The 14738-nt window shown below is 35.3% G+C and overlaps 2 protein-coding genes across 2 annotated transcripts; one reads left to right on the top strand and one right to left on the bottom strand.

The window, feature by feature from the left end:
* Positions 1-4783: 4783 nt before the first annotated feature.
* LOC120207604 (probable E3 ubiquitin-protein ligase ARI1) lies at positions 4784-5484 on the top strand. Its single transcript, XM_039207037.1, has 3 exons — positions 4784-4880; positions 4967-5136; positions 5214-5484. Exons 1-3 carry the CDS (start codon positions 4819-4821, stop codon positions 5306-5308), a joined length of 327 nt encoding a protein of 108 aa, XP_039062968.1. The 5' UTR covers positions 4784-4818; the 3' UTR covers positions 5309-5484.
* A 2369-nt stretch (positions 5485-7853) lies between these two features.
* Positions 7854-14170, bottom strand: LOC120207603 (protein JINGUBANG-like). The gene is made up of 2 exons (XM_039207036.1): positions 14160-14170; positions 7854-9424 (listed from the first exon to the last, which is right to left on the bottom strand). Exon 2 carries the CDS (start codon positions 9407-9409, stop codon positions 8045-8047), a length of 1365 nt encoding a protein of 454 aa, XP_039062967.1. The 5' UTR covers positions 9410-9424; positions 14160-14170; the 3' UTR covers positions 7854-8044.
* Between the last annotated feature and the right edge of the window lie 568 nt (positions 14171-14738).

The raw sequence follows: 14738 nt of genomic DNA, 5'->3' as shown, positions 1-14738 counted from the left end.
TCGGAGCCATTCGATAAGGTGCCATTGCAATCGGAGCTGTTCCCGGCATTATTTCAATTTGAAATTCTACCTCTCTATCCGGAGGTAATCCTGGCAATTCAGCAGGAAAAACATCAGGGAACTCTCGAACTATTGGAATTTCCTCTAATCTTTTCTCTTGAACTCTTGAATCAATCACATTTGCAAGAAAACCCTGACATCCTTGTAGCAATAATTTCTTGGCAGACATCACTGATATTACATTTGCTAAAGGATTAAACTTTTCACTGCTCACACTTATCTCTGTTCCTTCTGGACTTTTCAGAGTTACATTTTTCAATCTGCAACTAACATCTCCATAATAACGGAACAACCAATCCATTCCCAGAATCACTTCAAACTCGTCAAAGGGTAATTCCATCAGATTAGCAGGGAATTCAATTCCCTGAACCTTTATGGTACACCCCTTACAGACTTTATTCACCCGGGCACTATGGCCTAACGGAGTTGTTACTATAATCTCATTACTCGTAGCTTCTAAGGGAATCCCCAACTCCTTTACTAACTTACTTGTAATATAAGAATAATTAGAACCCGGATCAATCAGTACCAATACTAATTTATCATACAACTGAAAAGTACCTGCTATAATATCAGGGTCATCACGGTCTTCACTTGTCTTTAGGTTGTATACTCGAGCAGTGGATCGAACTTCAGGTTGAGCAGAGAATTCAGACGGGTTCCTTCCTCTGCCTCTTCCTCGTCCTCTTTGTGAGGAAGAACCAGCTCTTCCAGATGGTGCCGGCTCACCAACAATCAATGGACAATCCCGGACAAAATGTCCGGCATCTCCGCATCGAAAACAAGTCCCAGCTGCCATACGACAAGCTCCATAATGGGTTTTTCCCACAATGCTGACACTGTCTCCCTTGACCCGGAGTAGATCTCCCAGCACCAGATTCCACTGACTGCGTCTGTCTAGGTCTCGCCTGACTTGCTCCCCTAGCAGACGATGCAACTGATTCTGATCTAGTTTGTGATCAAAATCCCGAGTCTCTTCCCCTTTTTGTTGGTACTGAGCTAGAAGAAGTAGTCGTCCTCTTTGATGTCTGAACTCTTGAGTCCCCAAATCGTTCATTCTGAGCCCTTTCAAGAGCTTTTGCACGATTGATCACCTCATGGAACGAGGACAAGTTTAATACTATCAACATTTCTTTAAGTCTAGGGCGCAAGCCCTCCACGAACCATTCGCAAGCATCTTTTTCAGTAGGCACAAGCTCAGCTGCAAACCTGCTCAGCTTATTAAACTCACATTCGTACTCATATACGGAGCGGCTCATCTGCTTCAAATTCATAAACTCTTGCTTCATTTGTCGGATAAATTGATCTCCAATATACTTGTTTTTAAATTCTTCTAAAAACAAAGACCAAGTCAACTGGTCGGTTGACATCCTCATGGTGACGTTCGTCCACCATATCCTCGCCTGACCCCTCAATAAAGACACAGCTCCATCTAATTTCTCCACTTCGGAACAGTGGAGACCATCTAACATGATTTTCAAATCATTCAACCAAAGATCCGCTGACACTGGACCTTCCTCAGCTTCTCCCTTAAATTCGGGAGCTCCTAAACCTCTCAACTCTTTTGCTACATTAATTCTTAGAGTTAGTGGAGCAGGAGGTTGAAGACGCGTCAGAATAGCGTCTAACGTTCTGAAGAACGTATCTTGATCTTGCACAGGCACTCCTTGAGATGCCTGTTCTTCACCCTGCCTAGCCAGGGCAGGTGAATTACTGCTTTCAGCATGCCTATCTTCTCCCGCTTCACTTCGGGAGCTATTATGTCCGGACATCTAATAAGAATAAACACATTGTTCTATTAGCAAAACAACATACTCATACTATACCAGATCAGAAGTTCTCACTATTTGTTGGCATGTATTCCATTTAAAGACTCTATAGACTCTGGTTTATGCCTAGAATCGACTAAACCATAGCTCTGATACCATTAAATGTAACACCCCCAACCCATACCCGACCCGGATATGAGTCAGAGATACTACATTGACTTTGGAACACAACTCTTAACAAAAAATAGCAAAATATTTCGGCTTATATTAAGAAAATACGATAATATACATATTGTAATATAAGTTTATCAAAATATTCAGAGCATACACAACTTAACCCTTTAATTACATGCCAACTGCCATTTACATAACAAAATGACCTACTGATTAAGTTGCTTCTGATCTGGTGGTTGCAGGAGTAATGCTATCAAGCTGCTTCACCTGTCTCGTCTATGTTCTCGGATCCTACGTGTGAAACACTCACACGCTAAGTCATCGACTTAGTGAGGCAATAATAATAATAAGGCAATGTAATGTAATGAAAATGTCATGATAATATGAGATGAGATACAAACATGTACTTAATCAATGTAGTATACATCATCAATATCCATACCTGTAAGCGTATGACTGTAACATTCATGAATCTGTATTAATAAGTTTATTGGCCCATGATAGCATATTGAGAACCTAAGGTATCGGAGTAATGTGAGGTTGTGCACTATGCTGTCACCACAACTCATATAAATGCACCGAAGTGCCCCGTAGAATTGCACCGTAGTGCCATATAATGATGTCCATAAGGACCACATAGAATTCCTTAAGAATCATATACATATACTATGGATCAAGTATGTGTCTTTCAAGACTTCACACATGTTCCAAAGAATATACATATGTCCCAAAGAACCGCGTAGAATTGCACCGTAGTGCCATATAATAATGTCTATAAGGACCACATAGAATTCCTTAAGAATCATATACATATACTAGGGATCAAGTATGTGTCTTTCAAGACTTCACACATGTTCCAAAGAATATACATATGTCCCAAAGAACCGCGTAGACCCTCTATCCTTGGCATGCCAACTATACCTATAGTTCTCATCTACATAACATGGGCTTTTACATTTCACGTAGTCTATATCGCGTAGACATGTAATTTCTTACCTTTTCACATAGCTCATAATTTTTCCCACATATTCATGTCATATAATGCATTTTATATGAACTCATGTCATGTCTCATAATACATAATATGCTCATGTATCAAGATATAAAATCTAGACTTATCACAAGTCTAGAATGCAGGATATTTCTATAATCATGCTATGCATATGCACTCACCTATACTTCTTTGCCTTTTCCTCGATCGATCCTACTTGTAGATTGTTCCCGAACTCGAGTAGGCTCGGTATCTACATAAACATAATTTTCAAGATGATCATCAGATGTCTATGTCTTGAAATTAAGCTTTAATAGCTTACTAATTTAAGGAATTTATAGCTTAGTCTTTCTTTCTTTTCTTTCTCTTTTTTTTTCTCATGGGGGAATCGGTTCCCCCCCTGGGGGTATCGATTCCCCTCTAGCATTCTGGAAATTCATATTCGTTGAGGGGGTATCGGTTCCCCTTGAATGGGTACCGATTCCCCTAACCCAGAAATCCTATTTTGAGCCCGGAAATCATCTCATTTCAGCTCAAACATACATATTTCAATCCCTTTAATACTCTTAGCTCTCATACACTTACTTAAACTAATTATTATCCATTCAATACCTCTAAAACTAAGAAAACTACTCATCCATATAGAATTGAAGAATCTTACTCCAATTCCAACTTGTTCTAATTTCAATTCTATTACTTCATACTTCTTAATTAGCTTATTGACAAGTCAAAAATCTTATTCAAACATCAAAAACTCATCCATATCAAAATTTCATCTAAAAACGCATTTTCCAAATCTATCTCTAAAACACTTATCTTGTAGTTTTAATGTCATATAAGCTTTCCTTTAGCTTATATAACATCCAAACTTTCATTTCCAATCTTAAAAATCAAAGAAACTACCAAGGTTTAGATTCTCACCTTTACTTGCAAGCTTCACGCGGTTGGAGAAGGAAGAGAAGAAGAGAAAAGTCTGGAAGGCTTATCTCAAATGCCCACGTGATTTATAATATCACCCTAAGGAATATTTAATTATTTCATTTACTCAATTACTCTTTTGCCCTCTTAATTCTCCTTCTTTATGATTCAATCCTACACCCAATAACCCAAATAGATCATTAAACTCTTCCATCATTTTACTTAAATCACCAAATGTTAAAACTTTGCAAATTAATCACTAACCCGGCATGGAGGATGTTACAAGCACGACCAACACCTTCACATAGTTCTTTAGACCCTTAGAGACCGACAACTGTTTGGCAAGTTTGGAAAGTGCGAGTTCTAGTTAATTGAGGTTTCATTTCTAGGGCATGTCATGGCAGTAGATGCAATCCGAGTTGATCCTCAGAAAATTCAAGCAATATATATTTTTAGATAAAAATAAAAATAAAAATAAAATATATTTAATAAGTCAAAACAAAAATAAAAGATAATTTTTGTTGAACTATATTTTGATATAATAATTAAGGCAAAATATTTTTGGACTTGAATTGAATTTATTCAAAGTTTTCAAAAATAATTCAAAGTCCATTTAACTTAGAATTGAGCACAAAATAATTTTCTGGACAAGCAGTATCGATATTATTCTTACAGTATCGATACCTCATGAACAATACTGATACTATTCATATGGTACCGCTACCAAAGGTAACCTAATAAATATACTTATAAATATATTAATAAATGAACCTATGAACGAACTTATTTGTAAACATAAAGAACCGAACATATCAAATAGTTAATTAAATTTTTCCCTCCACATTTTTTGGGGGTTGTATATCAGTTATGGAAGAGCCCTTTGATGAATATGCTGATGATAAAGTTATGGAGATAATATTGCAAGTGATTAATCTTTCTGTCATCACCGATAACCTTTGCAAGAAAATGTAAGTACAGCTAATATATAGGTAGTAATTGATGTTTAAGATAATTTTTCAATTTCATGTGCTGCGCATGAGATTATGGCTTGCAGGTATGAATGCATTGAGAATGAACTATTGGGATCTCTCCAATGTACGACTCATAATATATCTCCGTACATATCTAAGGGCATTGAGAAAGCATCCGAGCTTTATGTCTACTGGAACAGTGAAGCCGGTACTACTACCGAGAAATCTGTTGGATCTTATTGTGGCACTAATAGTATGTGCATGCTTTAGTATTCGGACACCAGAGCACGCACTTTCCCTAGCACTTGCACTTGCACATATACTTCGAAGGTTATTTAAGACACATTACGATTCAGGCAAACATGGTCGACCTCTCAGCTTTGGGAGTTCGGAAGGCAGTGATTACCCATCACGAAGTGACCTAAAAAGTAGAGTTATGATGTTCTCTGGGTTGAGCATGCCAGCTGAAGTTCTTAACAGGAATTGATCTTTCATAGTGTTTTTTCCCCATACAGATCTAATTATAGCATCTTATCATGTCTAATGAGAATTGATCTTTTATAGATTGAGCACCAATAAAATGCTTGATTTTGCTTGGTCACATGTTGTGCTTCATTGTCTTTGCTCTGCAAATGTGATTATACTTTTATTTGTACTTGAACTTTATATATATATATATATATAATTAATAATTGAATAATTTAAAAAAATAACATTAACTCCTTGATAATGTCAAATCTAACGGTAGGTGTACAGCATCTTTGATAAGTTCCAGCTGCAATAGATAAGCTTTATTCACATGAGATAGGGCAGTATTAGCTTTAATGGCGAGTGAACATAGTTCTTGAAGGGAAAGTGGTGCTTCAGACTTCGACTGTGACGTGAGAAAATAGGTTTGATCCAGCTGAAGTTGTTAATCTTCCTTCACGTGAGGCAGGCGTGAGTTTACGTACATGAGCTCGGAGTTGCAGAGGAAACAGTTTGGATTCTGGGAGAGAACAACGCTTGCTTTGACGGGTTGCCTGAACTCCTCGAGCTTTCCATTTTGGTGTATTATTTTGGCGGCGGGTGGCGGCCAGATCAGGCAACTGTCTCCCTTTGTAGTGTATTGAGAAGATGAACAAATTCCCATTATTGCAATATTCACTTTCAAAGAGAGCAACACAGATGGAGAGCTTTGAATGAAGATTCAGAAACGAAAAGAGAGAGGATTAAAGATTTGTGGCATTGAGCTATATATAGAGGAAGAAAAGCAACGGCTAAGTCTTAATTGTTAAGAGATTTGACTTTTAGTCCTTTTATTTTAATTTGACATGATTTGATCCTTATAAATATTAATGGATTGTTTTTTAAAACCCCTTAAGCATTCAGCATTCAGTTGACAATGATAAAAGGTCTAATTATGAAGTTCAACCATTTACTTTACATAGTGGACTAACTTCTCAACTTTTCATAAAATAAAAGGACGAAAATCATTATTAGACCAAGAAATCGGGATAGACTAAAAATGAAAATCATGTCAAATCATAGGGACTAAATATTAAATTTTAGCACAATGAAGGTTCCAAAACCATTATTTGGCCTTTCACATAAGATTGTGGGGAAAATAATAGGGTAAAGTACATAAAAGGTCACTAAACTATATTGAAATGATTTTTTGATCATTAAGCTTTCAAGAATTACAAAAATAATCATTAAAAGTGTTGACCGGTTACAAAATGGTCACCATGACATTACAATAATAAATGTCTATAATTTTGTGGGGAAATAATGCTTTATGAAATGAAACACATGAGTTTATATTCTCATAATTTATTATCAGTTTATCTTTTTTATTAAATTATTTATTTTAAAATTTTCAAGTAATTATAAGATAATATTTATTCAAAAATTTCTTAATTAATTGATAATACACATCCTGTAAATATAACTACTCGAATCGAGGAGATTATTTCCTTTTGTTGATTCAGGAAGATTCCTACCAATCTCTGGGCTTGTGGATAAATGGCGGACTGAGCTCACTAAGCTACGTGAAAAGGGACGATCCATTTTCCCCAGCGTCAGTGGATTGGAGCCTGGCCAGGTCGTTCAACCACAAGAAAGAAGCTCAAATGGGTCCATACAAGCGTTTGTTTGTTGCCGACTCATGCCAGTCGAATCAAACATGGTCTGTTTCCGTTCTTGTTGATTGCTTTAGCCCTTGAACAAGAACTTGATCATTTCGTTCCATTCTTCTTACGAGTGTAAATGAATCAATCCCGAACATAAAAGCTTTATTTGTATTCATTTAAAATTTTAATATCGTATTTGTGTTCGATTCATTTAACATTCACGAATATATTCGTTTAATGTTAACAAATATATTCATTTAATGTTTCCAACCAACGCTCTCTTTTATCTTTTCATTGGCAAGCCAATAAAAAATGGCAAAATTACATCACCAATTCTTAAGTTCTTTAGGCTTCACAGTTTGAATTCCAAAATTTATCATATGTTCGATTTAATCTCTACTTTCATCGACTAAAAAAATGAAAAAGAAAAGGAAAACCTAATAAATATACTTATAAATATATCAATAAATGAGCCTATGAACGAACTTATTTATAAACATAAACGAATCGAACATATCAAATAGTATATCAGTTATACAATCCATATTTAAAGTTTTTGATTATTTCTCCTTACAAATAATATCTACGAAACTGGAATCGGATATGGGAGCTAACAAGAAATGGAAAACAGAGAAGCAAAAAATCAGATTGCTCAATTAATTTGTCAGCCTTGGGTTACAAGTTACAGTTTTCTCATTTTTCAACTGGGAGGGGACCCCTACTCCCCTTAAAAGACATTTCTTGGAGGATAAGCATGTTGCTTTTAATACAACATTAAGTTACACAAACACATCAAGACATCTAATGAACAAATCAAATAATCCAACAAACTTTCGAAATTTTAAAATACCCTTTTTTTTTCTTACAGAGCTGGCCTTGGTTTTTTTTAAAAAAAGTCTTTTTTACACGTGGCACCGTCCACACCAACCAAAAGTTGCCTTCAAGGGAAAGGATTGGTTCACGAAAGGACCGGACCACTAATCAACAAAGCCCCCGCGGCTGCGCGTGGGAATCTTCCTTCGTTTTGTCTGACCTTTTTGACTTTGACGTTTAACTGTTAAGGAAACCTTGTTTAATCACCTTCATGTCTGATGCGTGTTCAGACACGCGCCACACCTTGACGGACTTATCCAGACTGCCACTGTAAACAATCCATTTACGGTCAGTCTTAGTGGACGTTCCATCGTCTTCTTCGACGGCAAGGCATTTTACGGGACCTGTGTGACCGGATAAGACCGAGAGGCAATTGTGGACACAACCTTCTTCTCGTCTCCACACGCATATGCTCCTATCGGCTGACCCGCTAAACACCAAATTCCCAGACGTGGCCAAGCAGAGGACAGCCATTTTATGGCCCCTTAAGATCCCACCATGTGAAAGGTGCTTTTCACGTTCCCAGAAGTTGACAAGACCGTCCGATGAACCACAGTAGACCACACCCGATTCTTGGTTAACGGCCAATGCAGTCACCGCGTTCTCTTGCTTCAACAACAATTGAACCAGGAAATGTTTCGTCCCTTTCCCTTCTAACTCTCTTTTCCACACCTTCACCGTCCCGTCCGCCGATCCCGTGAACACCAGGCTATCGAATCCGGCAACCACGGAATTGATTGCATCGTCGTGAGCATCGATGGATTCCAAACATTTCGAGTTCGCCAGCCGCCAAACTTTCAAAGTTTTATCCCATGACCCTGAATATAACAGCCCGAGTTCTTCATTCAAGCTCAAGCATGAAACCGCATCGAAGTGTTTGATTCGGAGAACACTTCGGTTTCTCCGAACTTCAACGTAGTTCTTAGGTTTAACCGAGCTTTTAAGGACGTCTTTGAATGTCGGCAAAGTGCCGAATCTTTTATGAACACCACCGTTCGTCTTCGTCGTTGAAACCTTCCAGACTCGGATTTTACCGTCTTGATGACCGGTGAACACTCTATCACCCACAATGATAATGGCTTTAACCAGACCGCTTTTAGCTTTAAAACCCGAGAAATCATTCAAGTTCTTCCACACACGGATGTTCTTGCTATCGGAGCCCGTATACAGCAAACCTCCAGATGCAGCTAAAGAGTAAATATGACCTTCTTCTCTTAAAATAGACGCAATAAGCCCGTTTTGGCCAAAATCTGTCTCGAGTACCGACGCGGTAATCCATGGAGATTTAGTGTAGGGAGAAGCCTCGTTCCATGGAGACATGATGTAATTGTAAGGAGAACCCTCGCCGCTCGTCGTCGTGCTGTTTGAATACCTCGGACTGGCCATAGACGCACTGCTTTTCCGACGAGGGAGCTCGTCTTCAAAATTGAAGTTGTTGTTAAAAGAGAACAAAGAAGGCTCAGATTGTTTGAAGAGAGTTCCCAGATTTGGTCGGCTGCTTCTTTGCTCCATTATCATCGTCCCACCCTTATCGTTTCTCATCTACCACTAACAAAACTGAGAATTTCGTTGCACAAATCTGAAGAAAAAAGTGTCGCTGTGTTTGTATCTTTTTCAGAAAATGAAGAGAAAACTTGAGATTAGAGAGAAAAAGGTTTGATTTTTGGTTTCGAGGGAAAGAATCAAGGGATGGCGGGTTGGCGGGGGTATATAAACGGGAAGGCTTCGACAGAGGTAGGTGATAGAGGATGTGCATTCTCGACACCTGGGGGATGAGACGTAATCAATACGAATGGTATACCCGTAACAGGGTACCTAATAAAGTTTTGGTGACGAAATTTCCATATTTGTTTTCCTTTTCATATTCATCACATTCGTATTATTGTAAGCGGGAAATGCTAAAAGATGTTTCGAGACTAAAAGTTTGACCTTGTATATGTTTGCATGGTTAGGAAGATATTGACCATTTGCAATGTCGAACAACGAGTCATTAGAGTTTGTGTTTTGTGAACCCTCCTTACCATAAAGGGATAAGGGTTGTAATAAAATTATTCACTTCTGACTTTGAACTTCTCGTATTACCTATGCCCCACAATAAATGTTCAATTGAATCATACCCTTTTTGTTCAATATAGGTAGGTTCCAAAAACATGCACGTCAATCATATCAAGATCTTTTCAATTTAACAAATCTTTTATTTTTTATAAAAATAATAAATATTTTTGTATTCTCTTATTCTACGTTTTATAATCAGTGATCACCCGATAAGTGTATTGGGTACAGTAACATAAATCTTTGTGTCTTTTTTTTTTGTTTATAGTCATCTCTTCAATTAAACAATAATATTTTTCAAAAATATATATTTTATTTATTATAAAGTCCACATATAGTAAATACTTCATTTGATCATCTCCTAAACTAAGAAAGAGGTTAAATAATAACTTTCAACAAAGTAATTAAATTATTTAAATATTTAAATAAGTCTTAATTGAATCATTGTATATCATAGCGTGGAGCGAAAAATTAAATTACAAGTTTCAACAAAGTAATTAATGATCAAAAGTATACTAATCACATGCTAATACATACGTAGCAACACGTCATTATGATGTATTTACATATAAGCGTATACGGACGAAAACATCAATTTGAAAAATTAAATAAAAAGACTCTTTGTACAAGGTTTTGGAAAACACGTCATTATGATGTATTTACCTATAACCATTTTTTTCGGCTATACTTCCGGTTTCAAGGTTTCGTGCTGATTAATCTAGATTAACCCGCGTCGTACATTTGATTTTAGTGAGTCTCCCAATAGAAAATTTTTAAATATATAATGACTCGAACCTAAGATATTTCTGAAGTGAAATCAAGATGGTTACCATTTTTATATTATTGGAACAGCTAAAATTTGTCAACAGTTATTGAATTGCAGCCGCCCGTATAGTCCATTCACATGATTCGACCTTCATTACACGCCGACCCGCTCTTGCGTTTTGGTATGTTTCGTCTCGCTACGTTATTCACCTTGGTCCCCACACCCCAAATGTCATGTATAAACGTATCGTTTTCTGAGTTTTTTTTTTAAATTTTGATAAATTATAAATTTCACCGTTCAACTCCATTTTCGTTATTTTTAGTAGCTAAAATTAAAAATACACAGAAATTTTAATTTACTCTTATTTTGATCACTCAAGCATGAAATCAAAAATTAGTAATGTGATATGACATTCACTGTAACACCCCAACCCGTACCCGACCCAGATCCAAGTTTGAGGTGTCATATTGACTTTTCAAACTTTGAATCTTGACAAAATTTAAAGAAAATTTAAAACTTTCATTAAATCAAAAGCGGTTTATTTACATAAATCGACCAAAATAACCAAAATCGATCAGAGCATATTCAACTCAATCAATTAGTACATGCCAACTATATTCAACATAACCAAACACATTTAAATTATCTATTTTCTGATCTGAAATCTTTGTAAGGGAGATGCTGACCTGTTTTTCTCTTCTTTGCTTTTCTTCTCGCTTCTGTAACCTACGTGTGAAACAATCACACGTTAAGTCTATGACTTAGTGAGGCAATAAACTTATATGCAAACTTTAACAAATAATCATACATGAACAATTACTATTATCATTCATACAATTCATACATTCTGACAGGTAACAAATACATACAAACATATATGTCATAATTATTCATATCTCTTATCTCAAGCTCCTATGATCTCTTATATTCATATCATTTATCTTGTAAACTTGTTACTATATCATCATGTAAATCAATTATAATCATTCACATATACTGTAACATGTACTCATATGTCCTATCATAAAACACATACACAAAAGCAACTATATCATCATCTTCATGCGATCACTATCATTGATTCCTTTATCATATGATTCTGTAATTACCATTTGTACAATCATATATCACACATAACATTTCACTAGGAAACAACCATATCATTATATCAAGTTTATTAATATTATCTTTTATTTAGCCCATGATACACATGTGAGAACTAAAGATATGCGAGTACATAGAGGTTGTGCACTATGTTGTCACCACAGCTCGTATAATTCCCTCAAGGGGCACTGAATATTTGTTCTGAAGGACCACTATGTCCCGAAGGACCACTGTTTATCCCGAAGGACCACTGATAATCCCTCGACTCTTGGCATGCCAACTATACCCCTAGCTCTCATATCACATACATGGGCATTATTTTTTATACCATTACACATCTTCACATAGCCACATAGCTTTTCACATAACATTTCCATTTGCACATGTAATTACTTAACTTATTTTCTCATAGCTCATGTTCTATATTCATATCTCATAAGCACGTAGCTCATATTACTTATATTCACATAAATATTCATATTACCAATTCACATAAGCTCATGTATTCGCATGGATTATTTCTCATAGCATATCACATAACTTCTATTATTTCTCCCGTAGTCACATAGATCCATGGCATATAATCACATAGATAATTTCTTAGATGTTCATGTAAACCTAAATATCATATCTTTTTCACATATAATCATATATACTTCATATAGTACATAGAAACACATAGAACACTTCCACGTAGCTTATATAAATTTTAGAGTCCTTTCATATACTTGAAACATATATATATGTATATAATAACTTATATCATATCATCTACCTTATGCTTCATTTCTTTGTATTCCCTTAGATTACATAAACTATGTCGTATTTCTAACATATATCGTTTAATAGTATTTTATTTATATATTAGTTTAATATATTTACTTAATTCAATTTCATATATTCCTTATAACCTTTTCATATAACTCTATAACTTTAGCATATAACTTGTCTTATATATTCATATCATCCTTTTTATATTCAAGTTTCTTAATTGATATACTATTCCCATTTCATTCTATAATTTAATCTTATTTAGTTCACTTAACTCTCATTAAATCAAAAAAGCGCTATTATATTAATTCTCATAATGGATCATACCATTATGTACTTGTCCAACTCATGTTTCCATTAAGCATATACTGTTACACATGTTTACCTAGTTCTTATCACTTCTCACGAACGCACTTTCATCATATTTTCCTATTATTACATATTTTATCTCAGAACCATGTATTCACATAGTCTTATATTTCATTATCATATGACTATATTGTTCTCCTATACTTCGTATACATCTATTTCCATTTCCATATATCACTTGACTTATCTTCTATATTCCTATAATTTCATAACTTATTTTATATTCTTTCATCAACACTTAATAGTGTTTTTACATAAACCATATGGCACATACAAAAACATATCAATTCATATAATCAAACATACATACATTTCATATTAATTACATAATCATGTACTATACTATCGGAAATAGACTTATCGCAAGTCACTTTCCATATAATCCTATGTAATAAGATGCACTCACCTTGGCCTCACTAAGTTCCCATCCACTTTATGATTTCCTCTCTTTCGATCGAATCTTAACTTGATAATCGTTCCGGAACAGGTTCATGTTCGATATCTACATAATCATACATTGATACATATCAGTATCCCATTAATATACTCTAATCTATCATTTCTTAGAACAAAAGAAATGTATATTTCAATTTTCCCTTGAAGTGCATCGATGCATTCTACTGTGTATCGATGCATCCCTTAACATGTGCATCGATGCACTCCTTATGCATCGATGCACTAATTGCATTCGATGTTTCCATTTTTAAGGGGTGCATCGATGCACTTCCTGTGCATTGATACACACTGAACAATTTCTGAAAATTTACCCTTGATGCATCGGTACACATTGAATGTGCATCGATGCACATAGCCCAGAATTCTAATTTATACCCGAAAATCCACTCTTTTCAGCTTAATTGTAACACCCCAACCCGTACCCGACTTGAATACGGGTCCGAGATGTCACATTGACATTTTTCAAAACCTTTACTCTTGTAAAAGTACTGAACATTTGAATTTATATTAAGAAAATACAGTCAAATATTATTCAATTGTGTGTTGTATAAAAATTTGAGATAAAAACGTTTTTATGAACGGTGAAATACGATATGAACAGTAATACAGTAACCTGCTATAGTGATTTTTCGTAAATTGTACATAACACTCGTAAAAATTTAACAGTTCATTTCTTTGCATTTGTACTTATATATATATGTTTAAAAGATTACAAACTCGATCAGAGCATATAATACCTAATTACCTACTTTAATTACATGCCAACCTATTTACATAATAATACATACTGTGTAATTTACTTCTGATCTGGTCTTTGGGCAGAGATATGTTGTTACTTTGAACTTAGCTTTGATCCTTCGCTTCTCGTACCTACGTGTAAATCACTTACACGCTAAGTCATAGACTTAGTGAAGCAAAAAAAAACAGAATAACAAGAATGCATTTTTCATAAATATAAACATTCCATCTATGAATTCAATCGAGTCTCATATAATTCAGTATACTTGATAACCTGAGATAATATAAGTACTTTTCATACCTTTTTATCGTATAAATACATATATCGAACATTCCTTTACATACCATGTAACACATATACTTCACAATAAAACATACATAGTAGCAAATCAATTTATTTATTTACTCTCTGTAAAGACCATGTATTAGCCCATGTATACTTTTGAGAACTCAAGGTATGTGAGTACATTGAGGTTTGCACCACTATGCTGTCACAACAGCTCGATCAATGTCCGAAGGACCAGTCCATAGATTCCGAAGAACCTAGGTAAACAGTCCATATGTCCCGAAGAACATAGGTAAACAGTCCATATGTCCCGAAGAACATAGGTAAAC

This window comes from Hibiscus syriacus, unplaced genomic scaffold (assembly GCF_006381635.1).
Source record: "Hibiscus syriacus cultivar Baekdansim isolate YM2019G1 unplaced genomic scaffold, ASM638163v2 tig00015095_pilon, whole genome shotgun sequence".
Classification (NCBI taxonomy): Eukaryota; Viridiplantae; Streptophyta; class Magnoliopsida; order Malvales; family Malvaceae; genus Hibiscus; species Hibiscus syriacus.
Note: the sequence above shows the minus strand (reverse complement) of the source record. Positions and strands in the feature narration are given on the sequence as shown.

Coding starts and splice junctions, on each gene's coding strand:
- LOC120207604 (XM_039207037.1), top strand. CDS start 4,819: ATGGAGATAATATTGCAAGTGATTAATCTTTCTGTCATCACCGATAAC. Junction 4,881..4,966: donor GATAACCTTTGCAAGAAAAT/GTAAGTACAGCT, acceptor TATGGCTTGCAG/GTATGAATGCATTGAGAATG. Junction 5,137..5,213: donor ATCTTATTGTGGCACTAATA/GTATGTGCATGC, acceptor TATACTTCGAAG/GTTATTTAAGACACATTACG.
- LOC120207603 (XM_039207036.1), bottom strand. CDS start 9,409: ATGAGAAACGATAAGGGTGGGACGATGATAATGGAGCAAAGAAGCAGC.